A 24,211-nucleotide genomic window follows, 5' to 3' on the forward strand; every position below is an offset into this window, starting at 1 on the left:
AAACCTGTCAGTGACCAGGTTTAGTTCATGGACAATGTTACCATGGTAACATACTCAGAGATAAACATACCTCATGTTTATGAATGAGATACTCAGAGTTTCATCATTTGAGCCTGAACATACTCAGAGTTTGAACATAACGTACTTTATGGAATAAACCTCTGGTGAGTGTTGCTACAGTGCTAAAGATTAGCATCTACTTAGCCTTCACTGATGTGTATAGGAGATCAATCATGTAAGCTGGTGCTGGATCATCATGTTTGTATCTCCAATACACTATATGAAGATGTGTTGTATCATGAACTAAAGGCCAGGTTTGATGGTGAGTTAGACTATGAGCATAATGATCAAAGGACACAATGTGTGAGTTCTACCAACAGTAGGAGGCGCTGTAGCCATACACACACACACGCACGCACGCACACGCACGCGCGCGCGCACACACACACGCACACGTACACACATACAAACACCCATAAGCATCCACGTTGGACACCTGCTGAGAGACAGCTGGATTTTCATGGAATGGACTGATCATGTAAACTACCTGTGAAATACACAAACTGAATTGAACTTGATGTCTGGTGTATTTTGTGGAAATGTGTATTGATTGTTCATTATACTATTTCTGTCTTGTACAGGTTATAGTCATTTTGTTTTGAGTGGAATTTATTATTATTTGTCAGACCTGACGCTGACTGGCCCTTTTCCTTTACGACATCCCGTTACAACACACACACACACATACACATACACAGTGAAGAAGTGTGTGTGTATGTCTGAGGTGTGTTAGTCGTGTGTCAGACTAAACAAAGAGGAAAAACATGAGAAATAAAAATAATAATAATCTCTATTCCCTCTCTCACAGTTCTCACTATGAATGGAAGTGACAGTAATTGGAAACAGAAAAGAAAGTGATGGAATAGTGGGAGAAATAAACCATAGTAATTATACAAGTCAATGATTTAATTTTACTTTTTAGTTTCACTGCTTTTCCATTAGTTTCCTTCCTTCTAAATATGTCATTTGTGGGATTAATTTAGTGTATTATTATTGTTGTTTTGTGTGATGATAGTCATTTGTTTATTACGTTTATACATTGTTAAAAAAATCATAGATTGTGATTTCTGGATTTTTCTTTTTAGGTTATCCATGAAAATTACAGACCCCTCCATGATTTCTAAGTGGGAGAACTTGCAAAATAGCAGGGTGTTGAAATACTTATTTTCTTCACTCTAAATCACCACGGCAACTATAGACTAAATCACCATGGCAACTTAGTCTCGACTTGACCAGGTTATAAAGTGGATCAGATCTGATCAGTACTAAAGCCCCGCCTCCTGACCAATCAGATATCTTGTAAAATGATTTGTTATTAGATCAGATATGACAGCTGAGTTTAGGAAAGATTATTAAATGGATTAATTAATCCTTTCATTTAGTGATGACATCATTTAGGAAAGATACAGTCAGCTGATGAAGCATCAACCCATCCATCCATCCATCCATCCATCCACTATAGAGAGGCTGATACTACAGTGTGTGTGCTGTAATAAAGTGAAAGTGTCTGTTTATCATCCTATGGATTAATTTTGATCATCAACAGTGACATCACTTCCTGTTTTTGGTCTGAATTATGGATTTTATTCATATTTTTACAGAATTATTCTTCAATAGTGACATCAGTTGCTCTCCAGTTTCTCTGATTGTGATTGGTCTGATGCTGCTAACTCCGCCCCTGTAGCCAGTCTGAAATCAGCTGGTTTAATTCAGAGTTCTTGTCTCGCTTCATAATCCAGCTTCTCTGACAGAGGTTAGGTCAATCCCGCTAACGGAGCTAAATCCAGGCTTCACTAATCTATCTTTGTAGCACAGGTCCTGTATGTTTGCTGTTGTTTTGTGTATTTTTTGTTGTTAGTCATTTGTTTAATTTTGGTGTCATTTTGTGCATATTCAGTGAATGTTTTTAATTATTTTGTGTATATTTGTAGCCTTGTGTGTCTTTGGAGTAAATTTGTGTATTTTTCTATGATTTTATTTATTTTCTATTACATTGTGGGTGTTTGTGAAATCATTTTGAGCATTTCCTTCTGGGGCCACACAATACTGGACAAACGGCTGGATTTGGCCCCCGGACCGCTAGTTGCCCATGTCTGGTGTAGAGTCTCCACACATGGATTTATTTTACTGTTAATCTAACGCTCACATTATCTTCATTAATCACAGACCTTAATAGCACATATGATGAGTAAATCTGATTAAATGTATCATCAGCAAAGGCTCCTCCCACAACTTTTAGACTTTTTAGCTTCGCTGCTTTTCCATTTGTTTTATTCCTTCTATATGTTCAGTGAAATATGGTTTATTACAGTAAAACCACATTCATATCAAAGTAAAACAGCGCTCCAGTCCATTGCTGAGCAGCGTCACATCTTCTTTGCTCGTTTCTTTGGTCGATGGTTAAACACGGGCGACGCCCCCATCAGGGAGTCGGGGGAATGAGAGGCGTAGCTGCCTCCTCCATCTGATGTCGCCTCCCCTGGTGACGGGGCCATGGCTCCTCCCCCTCCTGACTCACTCATGGTGGACATAGGCCCCGCCTCCTCGAACACGTCTCCACCTAAGACGGCGTGGTGATGATGGTGGCTGCCTGCCTGAACCTCCTCACTGTCCTGTGGCTCCATTTTAACCTGAGGCCATAGAGGTGAGTTGTTGGCTCCGCCTCCACCTGAGCAAAGAAGGGGGGGAACACTGTGTCTGTGATTCTAATGACAGCTGATCATGTGACGTAGAACACCATTGGTTCTACGCCTGTGCAGAGACTACGTCACATCTGGTCGGCCTATTTTACAGCAGTCAGTTACCATGGTCACTGACCATGTAACAAATCTCAATAATATATAGATTCAATACTGGTTCAATTCTGACTTGTAAACTGTGGTTTTTACGGTTTGGCGTAAAGGCTCCGCCCAGTGTACGTCTCTCTAATTGGCTTTGACTGTGTGCCTCAGAGTCAGCGAGCAAGGATTATGAAATCCCACCGTGTGAGTTAATAAGCCAATCCCACATTATTAGCTGTTAGCATGGTTAGCAGTGAGGAGCAGCTAAAGCTTGAGGAAGCATGTAGATATTAACTCATCGACTGCCAAAAACGTCTAAAAATGTTAACTGTGTATTTCGGCTGGCGTTGCTAGGAGACAGTGTGACGAAGCTCTCAGGTGAATATCTAACTTGTACCATGATGTAGTGACCTGTAGGTGGCAGCAGAGCACCTCTAGAGGAGAGATCACCCATGATGAGCAGAGCTCAGAGGGAGAGGAAAAGAGTTCTACAGAGTTGATGATGAAGTTCTCACCAGATCACAGCAGCTCACACTCAACCACAGCATGTGTGGAACTAAGTGGACTATTGACAGTGTGGTGATGGTGAGAGAATCAGCATGTCTGGGAGGAGGAGGAGGAAGTTGTGTGTGTGGAGAACGACGGGGGGAGAGACTTGGAGGAACGCCAAAATACAGTAAGAAATCCATTCAACTCTGACATATATAGTATAATAATAATAAGCCTGGTCTCTGTGTAGTTTTTATAGTTTTATAAAAGGAAACTAATGATGAGGTGTCACTAAAGCAATAAAAAAATGCTTTAACGTCATTAATAGATTTTTTCAGAAAAAGACGTTTTTCTCAGCTTTTTGTCACAAACTGGTGATTTGTGTGAAACTTTCCTTTATTCAACTGATGATTACAGAAGAACAAACAAGCTACAAACTAAATTAGATGTTAGATTGTCATAGTACAAAATATTATGTGGGTCTTTAAAAATCAGTCAAAATGCTCTAAAACGACTGGCACTGAATGAGTTAAACAGTAACTAAACCCCATCTGCTGAATACATGTGTATTTGGGTATTAAGTAGTGCTGTTGATTGATCCTAATCCAACTTTTAACATTTTAGTAAAAGTATTTTAATTTGTGGTATTTAGTTATAAAATGTCAGTTACTACTGCCCTCTAAGGGTTGAACGCTGCAATTACAATTTCATTTTACTATAGGCTGAGACGGATTCTTTAGATTCTCCTGTGTCATCACTTTCACACTGTTGGCCCCGCCCCTCCTATAACAACTAGTTTTTCTGATCACAGTCCTCAGTGGGCATTGATTGACAGCTCTAATGAGTCTGAGCTTCTCTATAGATCAGATCATTATCCTATGTGTGTATGTACAGTGTGTTAATGTCTACGTGTGCGTCTCACTGCTGTGTGTGTGTATTGTGTGTAGTAGTTGAACAGGCAGCGCTCTGTCAATGCAGCACTGTGAGTGGGCGTGTTTTATTGCATCAGGAGCCCCGCCCATAATGAAGGCATTTTCTAAATTCCCCCCTAGTGGCAGGTTAGCAGAAAGTAGAGGTTTAGTTAGTGTTTAGCGCTGTGGGAACATTTATTATCCAGTCTAAAGACAATAAATAGTGTTTGTAAACATAGTTTTATCTCCTATTTACAGTAAACAACAACATGACTTCACCCAGTGATATGATTATTATCATAGTATCTCCAGCTTTGTTGAATGTAGGGGCCCCCAACGTTTTTATTTTTCTCCCCTACGGAGCAATGACGCCCCCTACGTTCAGTTTTCTGTAACATAATTTTTTCTGTTTTTAATCGGTACGGTTGTAATAATTGTTGCACACTTGGACACTAAAGGAACTCCCAGGTGTGCACAAGTTGTTTTAACTCTTTATAATCTGAATAACCCAGAAAAACATTCATCAACCGCATCTATTTAATCCAGGCGATTGGCTCGGACGCTCCGTCTTTACCTGAGGACCCCTGCATGCCTTTAGCTGCCCTCAATGCTGCCTGTGTACATCCTCTGCTTACGTAACCATAGTAACATCCACATATTTAAGCTCTGAGGAGTGCGGACAGTCCGGATTCCGCTGTGCACAGAGGCTCAAACATACCGTGGCCTGGAAGGGCCCGGTGAAGAAGGCACCGCCCCGCTCCCAGCTCGCCGCGGTCATGGTTACCTCACTGAACCCTCTCTGCTCTGCAGAGCTAATATTGTAGGTTTTCTATGTTTTTAAAGCTGACAGGATTATGCACAGCAACATGTTTAGTGTTTATGTAACTCATTTAAGTTTTGTTTGGAAGACTTTATTTTTACTGAATAAGCTTTTGTTTTAGATCAGATTAAATTACCTTAACAAGCTAATATATATATATATACTAAATAAATGATCAGTTTAAGTTTATTACAGGTTTATTTATTTTATTTTTGAATGAATATTTCCCTCGTTTGTCCATGGGCTGCCAGGGTGAAACACTTTAGAAATGTTTTTTTTATTTCATATGTATTTTAATAAGTTTTGTTTATTTTATATCATACACTACACCATACATAGGAATGTGTATGAAGTTAGTTTTGCTTCAAAGTCAATTTAAAACAGTTTAAAAAATAGTTATTTTTCTTAATGTTCTTTAAAATATTCTTTAAAAAAACACTGGAAACATTTTAATGGCCTGGGCTGACTGTGTTTTTACATCACCATGGTAACCACTCAGCAACACTAAATTCAACAAAATTCATCACTTACATTAAATTTGGTTTACAACTTAAGGATGAAATTAAAGATTTTTTGGACAACTGTATTTTATTTATGGCATTTCTTTAATTCATAAATGCAGATATTAAAAAACAAAATCATGTTTGTCACATTTTTTGAAAATATTTATAAATATTAGGTTTGCATATTTGTTAATGTAAATATATATATTTATTTGAAGTAATCTGTCTTTTTTAATCTACTTTATTTACATCAAATGCATCAGTTCACAATACCGTCAATTTCAATCCCTAGCTTTTGTGTCCAAACATACTGCACTTTATTTTTATTAGTATATTATCATTACTTTAGTATCTAATATTTAAATAAAGAATGACTTGGTAGCTGCTGGTACATCTTGACAAGCATGTAACATAAATACCACCACCAGGGGGAGCTGTTACCGTACAACAAACCACTCATCAATTAACAATTAAACACACCACAACAGTTACGTATTTACAGATATACTATTACAATATTTTACAGTGGTTTAGATTAAAAATATTGAGTTATTGTAAGTCATTTGAAGCATATCAAATGTAACCCTATTCAGCATGTTTGGTATGATTTAAGGAGGTTTAAGAGCTGTGAAGTCATCTACACAGAGAAAAATGATGTGAACCCTGAAACAGAATTTAATAAATAATGAGATGTAAAACTGTTGCTGTTGAATTGATTTAAAGTTGTGTATGTTTTAAATGTAGATTTCATTTCCAATCTGAATGTTATTTGACGTCTGACCTGAGGTGTGAGGAGAATGGTCTCCCTCCAGGCCTGTAGCCAGCCTCTCAGCGTGGGCCCCTAGGACCCCCATAGGCAGAGCCTGGTCCCCTGAGGCCAGGTCAGCCTCTGGTTCCTCACTGACAGGAAATGAGATGTCACTCATTGGCTCCTCCTTTATCCTCAGAGGCTTGGAGTCCTCCACAGCTTTGTCAGGGTTCACCAGACGCTCGTATTCCTCACACAGATCTTTACTGACCTGTAGAGGAAGTAAAGTTGTGGTCATGTGCTCATGAATACACAGTGACGAGGCTCCGCCCACCTGCAGCATGTTGCTGTGATAGTCTTTGATCCTGACTTGCCAGAAGCGCTGCAGAGCCAGAACGCTGCCCACGCCCACTTCATGGAACACCTGCTCCACCACGTCAGGGAAGGGGCTGGCCCCCAGACGGGCCTCCCTATCCACTGCCACGCGCAGTGGCCGGGTGACTCGCAGGTAGTGCTCGTGGACCAGGTCTGTGAGGGTCTCCAGGACGCTCTCCTGAGCCGACTCAAAGCCTGCGTGAGCCAGGATGGTGGCGACGGATTGGTAGAGGAGCTGTCTGCAGGAGGGCCAGCTCAGCTCAGTCACTGGTTCTCCTTTCCCCCTGAAGACCACCACCACAATGTGTTAGTAAAGAGGCTCCGCCCCCCTGAGGACCAGCTCAGCTCAGTCACTGGTTCTCCTTTCCCCCTGAAGACCACCACCACAATGTGTTAGTAAAGAGGCTCTGCTCCCCTGAAGACCACCACCACAATGTGTTAGTAAAGAGGCTCCGCCCCCCTGAGGACCACCACCACAATGTGTTAGTAAAGAGGCTCCGCCCCCCTGAGGACCACCCCCACACTCAATATACTGATTTATTGAAATAAACAAAGGTGAGGTGTTATGACAAGTAAAAAATATTTCTGCTCTCTGTAAATAATGTAGATCAGTGAACGCAGCAGCTGACGAGGGCTGAACGATTAATTGCATTTGTGATATTATCACGTTATCATAAACAATATATTATTTTTTTTTCCTGTTAAGTTTAAAGTGTTTAAGAAGTGTAGCCCACATGTTTAGTTAGATATGTTGAAGAAGTAAAGCTACAGATCTGTTTGCTTTATTGTTGTAATCTGTGCTTCAAAGTTTATATTTTATATTTATTTAAAGATTAAATAAATCTGAAATTGTTTATTATGAAACAGATTGATTTATTGCTTGGGTTCATTGAAAAATACATGACAAGAGAAAATAATTACACATATAGTAATTACTTACATTTTATAATTAGATTATTTTCCAAAATCGTTCAGCCCTAATGCTGACACACTATCAATCTATCACTACTAAAACAAAACCAGACAAGCAGCGTTTTTCTGTTTTAAAATTAAATATTCCGTTTGTAATATTTAAGGTAAACAATGGACGAGAACTTTTTTTTTTATCTCACCACACAGAGAGGACACACAGGGGGGCGGACTTTTACTACCGGACAGAAGAAGGAGCAACACATAAGTCATTACTGATGAACTGGTGAATAGAAACATTATTAATAATAATGAAATATTACATCACATAATGTAATCTTGGTTTTAATCTGGATCAAACTCTCAGTTTGTGTTGTTCAAATTTTTTATTAGGATTTAAATAACTCGAACCCCAAAAAATCTGGATTATTCTGATCCCAGCAGATTTTAGGAACAAAATGTGATTTAAATTAATCTCTAAATTACATTTATTAGGCAGTACATATACATGTATTTATTGATATTTTTCCAACTGCATAGTTGAATTTCTAAACTAGTTCACACTACAGACTAATAAAGTAGAATGAAAATAATCCTCTCAAAATCAAACAATATTCAATTCTAACTCTAATTTGAAACTTGATGTTTATAGAAACATTCACTGCATGTCCTTCATTTTCATCATTGACCTCCTCACACAGACACACGTGTGGAGCAAAATACCACAGAAGAAGAAAAAGGCTGATGGAGCTTGTTTTAAGTTTGAATTTGAAACATGTGGAATGTACATTTGCTTTTTGTTCTTTTTTTATGGGGCAGATCTGGTATGTGTGGTCAAAACACAATATATTATTAAAGGTATTTCTATTTTATTTTTAAATAATTAGTGTGCTGTCTGTCTGCCACACACTTTTTACACACACCTATAGTAGCCTTCAGTGTGATATGTTGTCTAATTTAGAACACAGAATTTTATCATCTTAAAAGGTTTTGAACAACTGGAGATAACATAAGACGGATTACCTGATCCTGGATAGAAACAAAAGGGATTTATAAATCATTACATTACAACTTTAGAACATCTGGGCCCATGTGATAAAAACCTTATTACTACACAATTACATATGAAACAGAAACCAGATGTTTTGATTATGTTGTTTTTTTCTTGGGGCGATTTAAAGTCATATCATATAACTGGGCTCTCCATGAGATTATAGACATGGTTAGAGAGCTCATAACACTGGTCAGCGTTAACAGGACTTATTATTATTATATGACTTATTAACATTAAAATACTTACTTATAGAAGTCACTCTCTGGGTCACTGTGGCGGAGCAGGAACGGTTGTCTGGGGGCTTTGCTGTCCACAGGCAGGAGATCATCTGGCATGGTGGGTGGGGTGGGGGGGCGTAGGGGCAGGTGGGCGTCGGCCTCTTCAGTCCTGCCCCCGCCCTCAGAGGCAGCAGAGCTCTGACCCTGAGCTGACCCCAGCAGGGCTCTGAGGCGACGTGCGTGCTGACACAGCTGAACCGTGTGGATGGTGAGGCTACAGGGCTCTGAGGGGACGTCCAGCATGGTGGCGGGGCGGGGGCGGTGGGCGGACGGCTGGTGAAGGGGAGGGTCCTGCATCTCCACGGAGCGGAACTCTCTCTGCAGCAGGTCAAAGGAGCTGCGACTGGGAGGAGCTCCAGCAGGACCAGGGATTTCACCCCAGTAACGCATCATATCAGAGACGACACCAGACGATCCTCACTGAAACAGAAACTAGACACACACACACACACACACACACACACACACACACACACACAGGAAGAAGACAGTTTTAAAAGTAGGACTCGTGTCGTCTCATCGGTGCCTATAAAAGGAAGCTGATGTGATCTGATCAAAGACAGAAGCTGGTGATCAATGAAATAATTGTTCCCCAGTTTCACTTCAATGGTGCAATAATATATGTTGGCAACTATTAATGACTGGTGGCTTTATAAATCTGATGTATTTGCCAATAATCAATACTAAACTTTAGTCACACTGTCAACATAAGGACTGTAAAGCCACTGATAAATAATAACGTATTTACAGAATACACTGTAATTAGAAAATACATTTGCTCAACTTGCAAATAATAAATGTGGAACAATTTTTTTTTTAAAAAAAAAAGGTAAAATGTAACAGTAAACAATAAACTAGTGACTTTTCCCAGTGTTGACATATTTTAATCATTACTCCAAATCATAGCCAGACAGATTCAATGATATTGATTAATGTGTGATCACTAAAATCAGCCTCTATTGTGTAGATAAAATAGGATAGACCAGTTGTTCTCAACCTGCTCAGGCTGCGACCCCCAAAATAAAGGTCCCAGAGAGCGGGGACCCTCCAAAATAAAGGTCCCAGAGAGCGGGGACCCCCACTGTGGAAGAAGGTAGTTGAACACAAACATCAACATTGAATGTCTGTGTCCATTTAAAAAGTAGGAACAATTGGTGTAAACTGGCAAATAATGGGCACGACAAATCATGAATGTGGTTAAATTAGCAAAAATAATCATAAAATATGATGAAAAGAGGTTAAAAGTGACAATAATGGATCAACATATGTGACATTAGGTGTAAAAGTGGTAGAAATGGTTTATAAGTGCTGAACATGTCTGAAAAGTGGAAAAAAATGTGTAGAAAAGTCATTGAAATGTGATGTAGAAGCGTCAGAAATGGGAGAAATGTAGCAAAAATACATTAAAAGGAGCAAAAATATGGAAAAAAAAAAAGTGATGAAAATAGGTTAAAATATGGTGAATTTGTTGTAGTTGCAGAAAATAAAAATAAGCAAAAATGGTCTCAAATTGCTCGAAAAACATTAGTTTCCTGAAGGCTTCTGGTGATCCCCTTGCATTGTCTCACCCATAAGTGGGGTCCTGACCCCACGGTTGAGAACCCCTGGCCTAGACAATAGTTCATGGTTTTTATGACAAAACTGGGCGTAAAACAGCTTCTAAGGCCAGGATGAAATGTTGCATTTTTAGGAAACATTTTTCAAATAATAAATTTAAATGTAGTTCGTTTGTTTTGTTTTTAAATCCATTGAAAAGAATAATTAGAAGTAGGCCCATTTAATCGTGGTCGAATTGAACAGTAATTAGCAGGTATTTGTTATAATTTTGTTCAGGTTACATTTGTGTGACTAAAAAGCACAAAAACTGTAATTTGGTACAGCGGATAATGTTAGGGTTTATTATTATTGGTAATACATTCACATCATCGATTTACGTAGTAGAACAAATATAAAATATCTACGTTTTTACCGAACGATGGATGATGATGTCCGTCACATTTGTCGCCACTTTATCTCGACGGAAGTTATACCGGAAACAAGGAGTCCGTCCTCGTGCGGAAACAAAACACATGCAATGGTTCTACAACATAAATATTATTACATGGACAGTTTGTTGGGTACAAAAACGTTGAGTTGCATGTTTAAAACAATACTGTTTTAATATATATTCATATCGTTATTGAAACCCTTTAAATTGTAGTTTCTATAAGTCTTACACCCGGATACATTTAACAGCCGGACCACATAAACAAGCTTCGCTTCCCCGCCGTCAGAGGAAAACACGAACAGAACAAATGGAAACCGACACGTTAACGGTTGTAGAGGACGAGTCCAGAACCGAACCAGAACCCTTGGAGGAGGCCTTTAAGAAGCCCACTGTGCACCTGGCTCCGTCCATCACCTGTAAACGCTCTAACGCGCATGCTCCGTTTAAGCCCACCGAGCCCGAGGGTCAAAGTACGGAAGAAAACACCGGGACCTCCTCAGAGAGTTCTCCAGACCCGGTCAGTGACAGTAAACCAGTGAGGACATGTGAGGACAAGCAGAGGAAAGAGAACCCATGTGTGAAAGCCAGGGTGGGTCCAGTTAAAGCCCCCCCTGCTGGTACCTTCCCCCCTCTGCCCTACACCGAGCCTCCCTGGGGGGGTTCTGCCCCGGACTCTCAGTATGCTCTGGAGATCCTTAAGAACGGGTCCATAGTGGACACGTTCCCCCTCACACACCGCAGCTACTTCGTGGTGGGCCGGTTACCGGTGTGTGACGTGTCCCTGGAGCACCCGTCCATCTCCCGGTACCACTGTGTGATCCAGTACCGGGGAGGAGAGCAGGGGGAGCGGGGCTTCTATGTGCACGACCTGGGCAGCACGCACGGTACCGTGGTGAACAAGAACAAGATCCCCCCTAGAACCTACATCAGACTGAGGGTCGGACACGTGATCAAGTTTGGGGGCAGCACGAGGCTGTTTGTCCTGCAGGTAACGCACCGTGACGTCATTGTTGTCATAGCAACACTTTAAGCATTCTTCCAAAAGTAATGAAGCCTTCCAGTGTGATGATGTCAGAGCATAGTGAGGTGGAATATGAGGGCTGTGCATTGCCATGAATCTGATATATCCTGATTCTAAAACATATGATATCAATAAAACGACAAATGTCACCTTTACAAGTATGAAATGGTCTGAAATACAATGTATTATTTATTTTCTTTAACTTGTGAGAACAAGTAAATACTTTACTGTAATTCAAGCACAAATATCAAAAACAAGTGGAATGATTAGCACACTTTCAAATTACATTTTTCAAAAAAGTTAAACATTGATTTCTACATCAGATTCTGATTCTGTTCAGTTCTTATTTTTTATAAACAGTAACCACATACATTTATAAAAGTGTATCTTTTATGAAAATTAAGTGTAATCAACTTTTAGCTGAAAGTCATTGAGAAGTGGTCGTTTAATAAGGTCTGATGGTGCGTTCACTGACACCTAGTGACTCGTGCTCTGCCATGTTAGCAACATTCAATGTTTTTTAGGTAAAAACATGATTAAAAAACAATAGATTTGGACTTTTTGGATTGATGCGTGTTGAAATATCACGATATATCGCCAAATCAATTTTTTTTACACCCTTATTCTTCATCGATACAAATGAAATAAAAATGAATAGGGAAAAAAGAAATAGGAAGCAAGAAGCAAACACTTATTTTCAGCCTCTCCTATTCCCTCCACAAACTTGTTATTAATACTTTTTATTATTGGTTGAATTTATTCTCCATTTACTGTACATGCTATCACTCAGAAATATCATCACACAACACAGTATCAATCATCTATCATTGATTTGCTTATATATCTCTGTCTCCATGGACGATGACATTTTAAAGTACTTCTAATAGATTTTAAATCTGTAAATGCTCCTCTATATGATGTCCATCTACCCACTGGCCTTAGCTGTTAAATATGATTATTTTATTCTATTAACTGTTCTATTTAAAGAAGCATCCTTTCTCTTCTCCTTCAGGGTCCAGAGTTTGACGAGGAGGAGGAGTCTGAGCTCACGGTGACGGAGCTGAGGGAGCGAGCTCGTAAACAGAAAGAAGATCTAGAGAGGAGGATGATGGGAGAAGGTTCTGATGATGACGACGAGCAGGAGGTGAAGGAGGAGGAAGAGGAGAACAAGGTCAGGAGCAGAGCGTCCCAGGAGGACTCAGGCTGTTCCTGGGGAATGTGTGAGTCTCTGCTCATACACTGGTGTTAGTGCGACGTGTGTGTGTGCGGAGGCATTGTGTGATTTTTCTGTATTTTTGTAGTTAATTGTTTGCTAATTGTGTCATTTTGTGTATTGTTTTTAGTTTTTGGACTCAGTTTTGTTTATTTTTTTTTCCTTTGTTTCATTTTGTTGTGATTTTGTCCTGTTGGGGTCGTCGTTGTCATATGTCTGTGTTGGCGGTGCGTTATTCCTCCTTTTACTTTGTTCTCTGTGCAGCTGAAGAAGCAGCTCCAGAAGAGGACGAGAACGAGGAAAACCCTTTTTCCACCGAGTTTCATGAAGACCAGGAAGCTGCGTACCTGAAGGACCCTAAGAAGGCTCTGCAGGGCTTTTATGACAGAGAAGGTGATGAAGAAGAGCACAAATCATCACTGTGAAGATCTTCTTCAACCCACCTAATATTTATTTGTTTGTTTACCAGGGGAGGAGCTGGAGTTTGAGTACGAGGACCAAAACCACGGCGCATGGCTCTGCAGGATAAAGTAAGTGATGATGATGATGATGAAGGTCCAGGCATCACATGTGTTCTCCTCAGGCTTCCTGTGGATGACGCGGCAGGCCGTCAGCTGGTAGCAGAGGTGACCCTCACGGGAAAGAAGAAAGAGGCTGCGGTTCAGTGCTGCCTGGAGGCGTGTCGCATGCTGGAGGCCAGGGGGCTGCTGCGTCAGGAAGCAGGTAGGACACGCCCCCTTTCTCCCACTGAGCGAGTCAGGAAGCAGGTAGGACACCCCCCCACACTGATAACTGGGGGACTGTGGAAAATAATCTAATTACAATTTTTCTTTCCTCAATATAACGATTGCAATTTATTTTGTGATGAGTTTTTACTTTTACTTCTCATGTATTTTTCAACAAATACAATCAATAAATCAATGTAATGTGTTCTAATAAACAATATCAGATGTATTATACATACATAGGCGCACGGTAGCTTAGTGGTTAGCACGTCCGCCCCACAGCAAGAAGGTCCTGGGTTCAAGCCCTGGGGTGGACTTGGGTCCTTTCTGTGTGGAGTTTGCATGTTCTCCCCGTGCTGCGTGGGTTTCCTCCCACAATCCAAAAACATGACTGTAAGGTTGATTGGAGTCTCTAAATGGCCCATAGGAGTGAATGAGAGAGTGAATGGTTGTCTGTGTCTGTGTTGCCCTGTGATGGACTGGCGCCCTGTCCAGGGTGTACCCCCACCAAGCGCCCTATGAGAGCCGGAGATTGGCACCGGCAGACCCCCACGACCTTGTTAAAAACGGGAATAAGCGGGTATGAAAATGGATGTATTATACATACATTTTTCTTTCTTATAGGCTAGGCTTATGTCAAAATACAGGAAAATTAAGCATATTAATTTATCTACTTTAATTACAGTTATAAACTTAAATACTTTGACTTGCATTCACCACGACATCCTAACAAAACAGAATTAAAAACGAAAGTGCAGCAAAAATAAGGAGAACAAATATGTGCTTAAACAAATTACACATTTTTAGGTAAATCAAAGTCCCAAAAAACATAAAATAAACAAGATTATGTTCTTATTAAACCTTAAGAATGAAACAAAACGTTTTGATCACTAATAAAAACAATATATTCACTCATTAACACATTAAACTTATTGATCACATCACAGTGAAATTATTTCCTCTGCATTTCACCCATACCCCCACCCCCCAATGGATAGGAGTAGGAGGAGGGAGGGGGGCCTCCAGGGTACCTGGGGGTTTCGGTTCCGAGCGACGGGGGACACACCCCCCCACAGACTCCAGCACATCCCCTCATCGGAACGAGACGCGTTGCTTTTTTATTGCACAAATAATTCCACACAACTGACGTGCTAGACTTTGTCAGTGTCTGTGGAGCCTGAGCCCGTTCAACAGGTCAAAGCAGCGTCTACGGCTCCATTTCCTGCTTTGCTCACATGACCACAACTTTGTTTTTGTTTTTTAATCGCAGCCTTTGCGGTTAGGAAATCTCGTTTTATCATATCACGATATTATTGAAAATGCAATTAATGGTTCCACCATAGAAGCAGGTAGGACCCTCCCCCCACTGAGAGCTGAGGGCATAGCCCACCACAGTAAACCATGTGACACCAGCTCTGCCCTACAGTGTCACGCAAACGTAAGAAGAAGAACTGGGAGGACGAGGATTACTACGACAGTGATGACGACACCTTCCTGGACCGAACCGGCACCGTGGAGAGGAAGAGACGGGAGAGGATGAAGAAGGCAGGAAAGATCGAGGAGAGGCCGGATACCTACGAATCTCTGGTAAACACACCTGGAGGACAACCAGGAAGCTTTGATTAATCAAAGCTCACACCACATCAAACCATCGCTACAGATGTTAAATTAGCATTAGCATTAGCTCTGGAGCTCAGAGATGGCCCAGTTGTTCTAAAATCTGGATCAGAACTATCGGGATATTTAAATCCCTTTCTTCACTATCCAGGATCAGGTAATCAGTCTTAAATTGTTTCCAGTTGTTGAAAACATAAATGGATCTGATCAGTCTGATCTAGATTAGGGCGGGGCCATTATGCACTAATAAAATCTCAGATGTTTTAAAGAAAAATTCAAGTTTTGATTTGATTTTCGATTATTTTTTTCAATGCACTGAAAAATGACTGCAGACATCAGATATATTGTCAAAAGTGCAACTTTATTGCTGTGATTGTCTTCAATAGTTAAAATGTATAGAACAATCCCAAAATAAAAAGTAAATGAGGATCTGTTATTCAATCATTTTTAGCTTTAACTCAGGTTTAAGTAAAAAAGAAACAGCAACTTCACAGTAGCTTCAATTTAACTATATATTTTATAACATTACAATTAAAAATAATAAACTCTTCTGTTAGCATCTCAGCATAGTGTGAATAAACATTAAACATGCCTGTGGCACACACAGTATAGCTACTCAAAGGATAAACACATGTAAACAAAGAGGGGGCGGGCTCACATCGCTACGGTAACCCAACGCCAAAAAGTCCAAAAAAACTGGTGGGGAAATTTTTTAAACTCAAATTTGCAAAATAAAAATAGTTTTTATCTATAATTTTGATAAATCGATTAAATCCATTTTTTTGCCCATCGCTAATTCAGATTAAAGTCCAGATGCTGAATGCTCTATAAATTAGACAGAATATCACACTGAAGGATATGAGGTGTGTGTTAGATAGATAGTATGGGGTCACTCACATAATAATTATATATAGTAAAGACAATAAGAAAATGAAGACATACTGACTGAATGAGAGCGTGAAGGTCGTACAGTAAGGGATATTTTAGAATGTTTCTGTAAACATCAAGTTTCCAATGAAGTTAGAATTCAATATAATTTGATATTGACAGCTTCTGAGAGGATTATTTTAATTCTGCATTATTGATCTGTAGTGTGAACTAGTTAATAAATAATAAAACAAATAAATGTACATCTACTGCATGATAAATGTAATTTATTTGATCAGGTATGTTTTCATTACATACTTTAAATCAAACACACTGCTGGGAACAAAATAATCCAGATTTTTTTGGGATTAGAGTTAACCAAATCCTACTGTCAGAATACAAACCAGATTAAAACCAGGATCGGATTACATGATGTAATTTGATCTCAGAATGTATAAATATGTTCAATATTTGATCCAATCTATTATCCAAAATCTGATCAGATTACCTGTTGAACAACAAGCCAGAATGTGTATCTACTGTAAGACCCACATTGTCCACATTCATGTCAGTATTTAACACAATGACTAATTTGCAGCATGTGCAGACAAAGGAAAAACAATAATAAATCAAATCAAATATTGACCAATCTGAACATCAACACACGACATAGCAAAGGGTTTTGTGTATTTCTGGTGTTTTTCTTTTTTTTCTGTATTTTTGTAGTTCATTGTTTGTCATTTTGTGTATTATGTTGTGATTTCTGTTGTCATTTTTTTCTTGTGTGTTTCTTGGAGTAAATTTTGTGTAATTTTCTGTCATATCTTGTGTTTACTTTGGGGCAGTCAGTTACTGCTTTCTGCTGGAGATAATAAAGTGTGTGTGTGCGTGTGCGTGTGTGTTGTAGGTGGCTAAACTGTCTAAGGTGGAGAAGGAGCTGACAGAGACTCAGACTAAGCTAATGGCTGCTAAAGGAGGTTTGTGTTTGTAACACATTGTGCTACAGCTAAAGAGCTAAGATGCTCAGCTGAGACCTCCTCTGCTCTCAGGCTCCACAGCCTCCTCTGCAGACGACTCACTGGACGTGTTCATGAAAGCTGTGAAGTGTGAGGAGGGCCTGGACGCCGTGGAGCGCAGGAAGCTGCACATGCACGTGGCCGACCTGAGGAAAGACGCACAGAAGCTCCGTAAACTGGTGGAGATGACACGACCTGCTCAGCTGCCCTCTCTGATGCCAGGGTGAGACGTTAGCACATAGCATTAGCATTAGCTGTCCATGCTAACAGTAACACTGTGTGTGTGTGTGTGTCAGCGGCAGCGGCTCAGAGTCGGGGAAGCCTACAAAGACCCTACCCCTGTTTGGAGCCATGAAGGGAGGGAGCAAGTTCAAACTGAGAACTGGAACACTGGGAGTACGTACACACACACACACACACACGTCTGTTTCCTCTCACACACACCCTCACCTCATGTTTGGTTGCAGAAGTTGCCCCCAAAACGTCCCAAACTTCCCTCAGAGCTTTTCAACATGGGAGAACCTCCGGCTGGTGCTGAGGAAGAGGAGGAGGAGGAAGAGGAAGAAGTGAATGCAGATGTTGATGAAGACTCAAACAACTCCACATCTAAAGCCAGCACTCCATCCAAAGGTTTAATAAACATGATTCCTATTGGCCACCAGATGGCAGCACACACACCTCACACACACACACACACACACACACACACAGGTTGTCTGGTTGGTCTGGTCTAACCCTAGTTACTGCTCCTTACAGCAGCTCCTTTGTGTCTCTGGGTTTTTCCTTGTTTTATATTTTTACTAACATCTTAAAGTCACTGGTTCTTTTTAACTATTTTTTATGCATATTTTTTTATCTAATTTAATTTTGCATTGTGTGATTTTCTTCTGCTATCCTGCTTTGCTGATGTAACACTGCAAATTGCGAGATGAATACAGGATTATTTTATCACACGCACACACACACAGCTCTTGTGACCCCGTCAACATTTTTTTGTAGAATGAGTTATTGATGTTTATTATGTCACAGATACAGTAGTACTCGTGATTAGTAACAAATGAACAAATGAGCATACATATTTAAGACAGTAAAAATATAGACAATTGTGTGTAGTAGAGAATAATAATTAAAAAAAATGCAAATATTATTTTAATCAGTCATTTTTTATTCATTAATAGACACACACAGGCGACCCCAAGGTTGAAAACCCCTGGTTTAGTGTGTGTGTTCTGTTCACTCAATCACTGATAATCTGGGATTTTGAAGTCATGTTTAAACTGCTTTGGCCTGATTTTGATACATTTGAGTCTTTTCTCTACTTCAGCTCACAGGAAGAAGGAAGTCGTAGCACAGAGCGCTGAGCATGACACAGACACCTGTAGCAGCACCAAGGCCACGCCTTCACCTGCTTCACCTGCTCCAGCTGGACCAGGAACTCCTAAAGGTGTGAGCAGAACCTGTGACGTTAGGAGTGTTATAATAGATTACAGAGACTGATTATGATCACTGTTCTCTGTAGAATCTAAAGCTGTGAGCAGAGGAGAACCTGCAAGTAACCATAGCCCCAAAAAGAAGGTGTTGGGCCCCAGTCGGGTAAAGACACACACACACACACACACTTTGTAAAGGTATCATGACTCATGTTAGTGTATGTACGGTTTACCTCACGCAGAGTTACAGAAAAATGACTGTGTGGGTATACCGGTATACCATAATACTGATGCACAGAGCACAACACAAGAAACAGGAGAACTAGAGAAGTCGTTGCTCTGCTGTGTGGACGTTAAGTTTAGTTTAAATAAAATCACTGGATGGAAAACTAATGCCTCAGCTAGCACCTTAATGCTAAACATGTAGCAGCTAGCACTTTAATGTTAAACATGTAGCAGCTAGCACCTTAATGCTAAACATGTAGCAGCTAGCACTTTAATGTTAAATATGTAGCAGCTAGCACTTTAATGTTAAACATGTAGCAGCTAGCACCTTAATGCTAAACATGTAGCAGCTAGCACTTTAATGTTAAACATGTAGCAGCTAGCACCTTAATGTTCAACATGTAGCAGCTAGCACCTTAATGCTAAACATGTAGCAGCTAGCACCTTAATGCTAAACATGTAGCAGCTAGCACCTTAATGTTCAACATGTAGCAGCTAGCACCTTAATGCTAAACATGTATCAGCTAGCACCTTATTGCTAAACATGTAGCAGCTAGCACCTTAATGCTAAACATGTAGCAGCTAACACTTTAATGTTAAACATGTAGCAGCTAGCACCTCAATGCTAAACATGTAGCAGCTAGCATCTTAATGTTAAACATGTAGCAGCTAGCACCTTAATGCTAAACATGTAGCAGCTAGCACCTTAATGCTAAACATGTAGCAGCTAGCACCTTAATGCTAAACATGTAGCAGCTAGCACTTTAATGTTAAACATGTAGCAGCTAGCACCTCAATGCTAAACATGTAGCAGCTAGCACCTTAATGTTAAACATGTAGCAGCTAGCACCTTAATCCTAAACATGTAGCAGCTAGCACCTTAATGCTAAACATGTAGCAGCTAGCACTTTAATGTTAAACATGTAGCAGCTAGCACTTTAATGTTAAACATGTAGCAGCTAGCACCTTAATGCTAAACATGTAGCAGCTAGCACTTTAATGTTAAATATGTAGCAGCTAGCACTTTAATGTTAAACATGTAGCAGCTAGCACCTTAATGCTAAACATGTAGCAGCTAGCACTTTAATGTTAAACATGTAGCAGCTAGCACCTTAATGTTCAACGTGTAGCAGCTAGCACCTTAATGCTAAACATGTAGCAGCTAGCACCTTAATGTTCAACATGTAGCAGCTAGCACCTTAATGCTAAACATGTATCAGCTAGCACCTTAATGCTAAACATGTAGCAGCTAGCACTTTAATGTTAAACATGTAGCAGCAGCACCTTAATGCTAAACATGTAGCAGCTAGCACTTTAATGTTAAATATGTAGCAGCTAGCACTTTAATGTTAAACATGTAGCAGCTAGCACCTTAATGCTAAACATGTAGCAGCTAGCACTTTAATGTTAAACATGTAGCAGCTAGCACCTTAATGTTCAACATGTAGCAGCTAGCACCTTAATGCTAAACATGTAGCAGCTAGCACCTTAATGCTAAACATGTAGCAGCTAGCACCTTAATGTTCAACATGTAGCAGCTAGCACCTTAATGCTAAACATGTATCAGCTAGCACCTTATTGCTAAACATGTAGCAGCTAGCACCTTAATCCTAAACATGTAGCAGCTAGCACCTTAATGCTAAACATGTAGCAGCTAGCACCTTAATGCTAAACATGTAGCAGCTAGCACTTTAATGTTAAACATGTAGCAGCTAGCACTTTAATGCTAAACATGTAGCAGCTAGCATTTTAATGTTAAACATGTAGCAGCCAGTACTTTAATGCTAAACATGTAGCAGCGAGCACTTTAATGTTAAACATGTAGCAGCTAGCACTTTAATGTTAAACATGTAGCAGCTAGCACTTTAATGTTAAACATGTAGCAGCTAGCACTTTAATGCTAAACATGTAGCAGCTAGCACCTTAATGCTAAACATGTAGCAGCTAGCACTTTAATGTTAAACATGTAGCAGCTAGCACTTTAATGTTAAACATGTAGCAGCTAGCACCTTAATGTTCAACATGTAGCAGCTAGCACCTTAATGCTAAACATGTAGCAGCTAGCACCTTAATGCTAAACATGTAGCAGCTAGCACCTTAATGTTCAACATGTAGCAGCTAGCACCTTAATGCTAAACATGTATCAGCTAGCACCTTATTGCTAAACATGTAGCAGCTAGCACCTTATTGCTAAACATGTAGCAGCTAGCACCTTAATGCTAAACATGTAGCAGCTAACACTTTAATGTTAAACATGTAGCAGCTAGCACCTCAATGCTAAACATGTAGCAGCTAGCACCTTAATGTTAAACATGTAGCAGCTAGCATCTTAATCCTAAACATGTAGCAGCTAGCACCTTAATGCTAAACATGTAGCAGCTAGCACTTTAATGTTAAATATGTAGCAGCTAGCACTTTAATGTTAAACATGTAGCAGCTAGCACCTTAATGCTAAACATGTAGCAGCTAGCACTTTAATGTTAAACATGTAGCAGCTAGCACCTTAATGTTCAACATGTAGCAGCTAGCACCTTAATGCTAAACATGTAGCAGCTAGCACCTTAATGTTCAACATGTAGCAGCTAGCACCTTAATGCTAAACATGTATCAGCTAGCACCTTATTGCTAAACATGTAGCAGCTAGCACCTTAATCCTAAACATGTAGCAGCTAGCACCTTAATGCTAAACATGTAGCAGCTAGCACCTTAATGCTAAACATGTAGCAGCTAGCACTTTAATGTTAAACATGTAGCAGCTAGCACTTTAATGCTAAACATGTAGCAGCTAGCATTTTAATGTTAAACATGTAGCAGCCAGCACTTTAATGCTAAACATGTAGCAGCGATCACTTTAATGTTAAACATGTAGCAGCTAGCACTTTAATGTTAAACATGTAGCAGCTAGCACTTTAATGTTAAACATGTAGCAGCTAGCACTTTAATGCTAAACATGTAGCAGCTAGCACCTTAATGCTAAACATGTAGCAGCTAGCACTTTAATGTTAAACATGTAGCAGCTAGCACTTTAATGTTAAACATGTAGCAGCTAGCACCTTAATGTTCAACATGTAGCAGCTAGCACCTTAATGCTAAACATGTAGCAGCTAGCACCTTAATGCTAAACATGTAGCAGCTAGCACCTTAATGTTCAACATGTAGCAGCTAGCACCTTAATGCTAAACATGTATCAGCTAGCACCTTATTGCTAAACATGTAGCAGCTAGCACCTTATTGTTAAACATGTAGCAGCTAGCACCTTAATGCTAAACATGTAGCAGCTAACACTTTAATGTTAAACATGTAGCAGCTAGCACCTCAATGCTAAACATGTAGCAGCTAGCACCTTAATGTTAAACATGTAGCAGCTAGCACCTTAATCCTAAACATGTAGCAGCTAGCACTTTAATGCTAAACATGTAGCAGCTAGCACCTTAATGCTAAACATGTAGCAGCTAGCACTTTAATGTTAAACATGTAGCAGCTAGCACCTTAATGCTAAACATGTAGCAGCTAGCACCTTAATTCTAAACATGTAGCAGCTAGCACTTTAATGTTAAACATGTAGCAGCTAGCACCTCAGTGCTAAACATGTAGCAGCTAGCACTTTAATGTTAAACATGTAGCAGCTAGCACCTCAATGTTAAATATGTAGCAGCTAGTACCTCAATGCTAAACATATTGCAGCTAGCACCTCAATGCTAAACATGTAGCAGCTAGCTCCACACTGGACAAACGTTGCTTTTTTTGTCTAATATAATTAGGCCATTAATTTAAATTCATTACAAAGTCTGTAATTAATTAGATTATTTAAAAAAATCTAGTTTCACCTCTAATAAAAACATTTCCAATTTTGTCCTTAACCACGTTGAGTTTACACTGTGGGTTCAAAGGTTGTCCATTCTCACCTCATTCAGCTGATGATGATGATGATGAAGGTCCTTCCTCTCTCCACAGCCTCCAGTGACACCATCAGGACCGTATCCAGAGGATGACCCTGATTACTCTGTGTGGATGCCCCCCGCAGGTAAACTCCTCCCCCTGTAGGGTGACCAGTGTTTCTGCTGTGGTGTCCAACCTGTGGTGTGCAACCTGAACGTGGGAATTACTGACAATCACACACACACACACACACACTATTTCAATTTCAATTATCTTTGACCTTTTTTCAATTACAATTTAATTATGATTACGGTAAAATATATGTTTTAATATTTTTGGTGTGGACGTCTGTCACTATATGGTGACGTGAACTTCATAACAGCTAATCCTGATGAACATTAAACCACCTTTAGGAGGTAGAGCAGTACAATTACATCATGATTGTAATTAGTTATTGATTACGTGATTACAGTTATAAGTGAGACAACCCTGGTGTGTACTGTATCATTTATCCTGGTCCATATGTGAGGAGGTGATGATGATGGTCTTCTTCTTCTTCTTCTTCTACAGGACAAACAGGAGATGGACGAACGCACCTCAATGATAAATATGGTTACTGATGATGGCCCCGCCCTGTCTGGGGGGGGGGGTTAGGTTTTAATGTTATAAGGAGAAGAGACAGAGCCATGTTGCTGAGGCTCCGCCCCTTTTGGCTCTTCTCGTCTGCTGGTGTAACCTTTTCTCTCTCTCTCAAAAAGTGAGAGAGTGGAGCAGAGCGAGAGAGCGAGGGATGAAAAGAGAGAGAGAAGCAGCTTTTCTGACCATCTGGACTCTTGGATCATTCACTGGATTAAACACACACACACACACACACACACACACCAGCTTCAAAGTTCTCTTATTAACAAGATTCAATCCTTTCTCAGAAGAACATGGTTCCTCTCTGTCATATGTTCCTCCTTCTTCTTAAACCAATAGTCATGTCAGCTGTTTCTTTTGTGTTGTATAAATGTAAAATAAAATGTGTTGCTAAAGGTTTGTGGTTTTTTCTTTTCTCCCAGTCTGAGGAGGTTGAGCTGGGTCAGGTTTGACGTCACCATTGCACGCACACACACACACACACACACACACACACACACACACACACACACACACACACACACACACACACACACACACACACACACACACACACACACACACACACACACACACACACACACACACACACACACACACAGTGACCTACTAACTATTCACTGATGGAAACTAAAGCCACTAAGATCTCATTATGTACAGATGTA

At 40.0% G+C, this 24,211-nt stretch overlaps 2 protein-coding genes across 2 annotated transcripts; one reads left to right on the forward strand and one right to left on the reverse strand.

Annotated features, from left to right (window-relative positions):
• Positions 1-1,621: 1,621 nt before the first annotated feature.
• Positions 1,622-11,490, reverse strand: supt7l (SPT7 like, STAGA complex subunit gamma). Its single transcript, XM_028438602.1, has 5 exons — positions 10,897-11,490; positions 8,896-9,347; positions 6,646-6,970; positions 6,345-6,582; positions 1,622-2,728 (listed from the first exon to the last, which is right to left on the reverse strand). Exons 2-5 carry the CDS (start codon positions 9,318-9,320, stop codon positions 2,427-2,429), a joined length of 1,290 nt encoding a protein of 429 aa, XP_028294403.1. The 5' UTR covers positions 9,321-9,347; positions 10,897-11,490; the 3' UTR covers positions 1,622-2,426.
• On the forward strand, positions 11,057-23,945 carry slc4a1ap (solute carrier family 4 member 1 adaptor protein). The gene is made up of 14 exons (XM_028438579.1): positions 11,057-11,902; positions 12,948-13,155; positions 13,413-13,541; positions 13,618-13,678; positions 13,732-13,871; positions 15,300-15,460; positions 17,265-17,334; positions 17,407-17,596; positions 17,670-17,769; positions 17,841-18,003; positions 18,698-18,817; positions 18,893-18,966; positions 22,983-23,052; positions 23,478-23,945. Exons 1-14 carry the CDS (start codon positions 11,222-11,224, stop codon positions 23,525-23,527), a joined length of 2,217 nt encoding a protein of 738 aa, XP_028294380.1. The 5' UTR covers positions 11,057-11,221; the 3' UTR covers positions 23,528-23,945.
• The last annotated feature ends 266 nt before the right edge of the window (positions 23,946-24,211 follow it).

The sequence above is a fragment of the Gouania willdenowi genome, chromosome 22, assembly GCF_900634775.1.
Source record: "Gouania willdenowi chromosome 22, fGouWil2.1, whole genome shotgun sequence".
Classification (NCBI taxonomy): Eukaryota; Metazoa; Chordata; class Actinopteri; order Blenniiformes; family Gobiesocidae; genus Gouania; species Gouania willdenowi.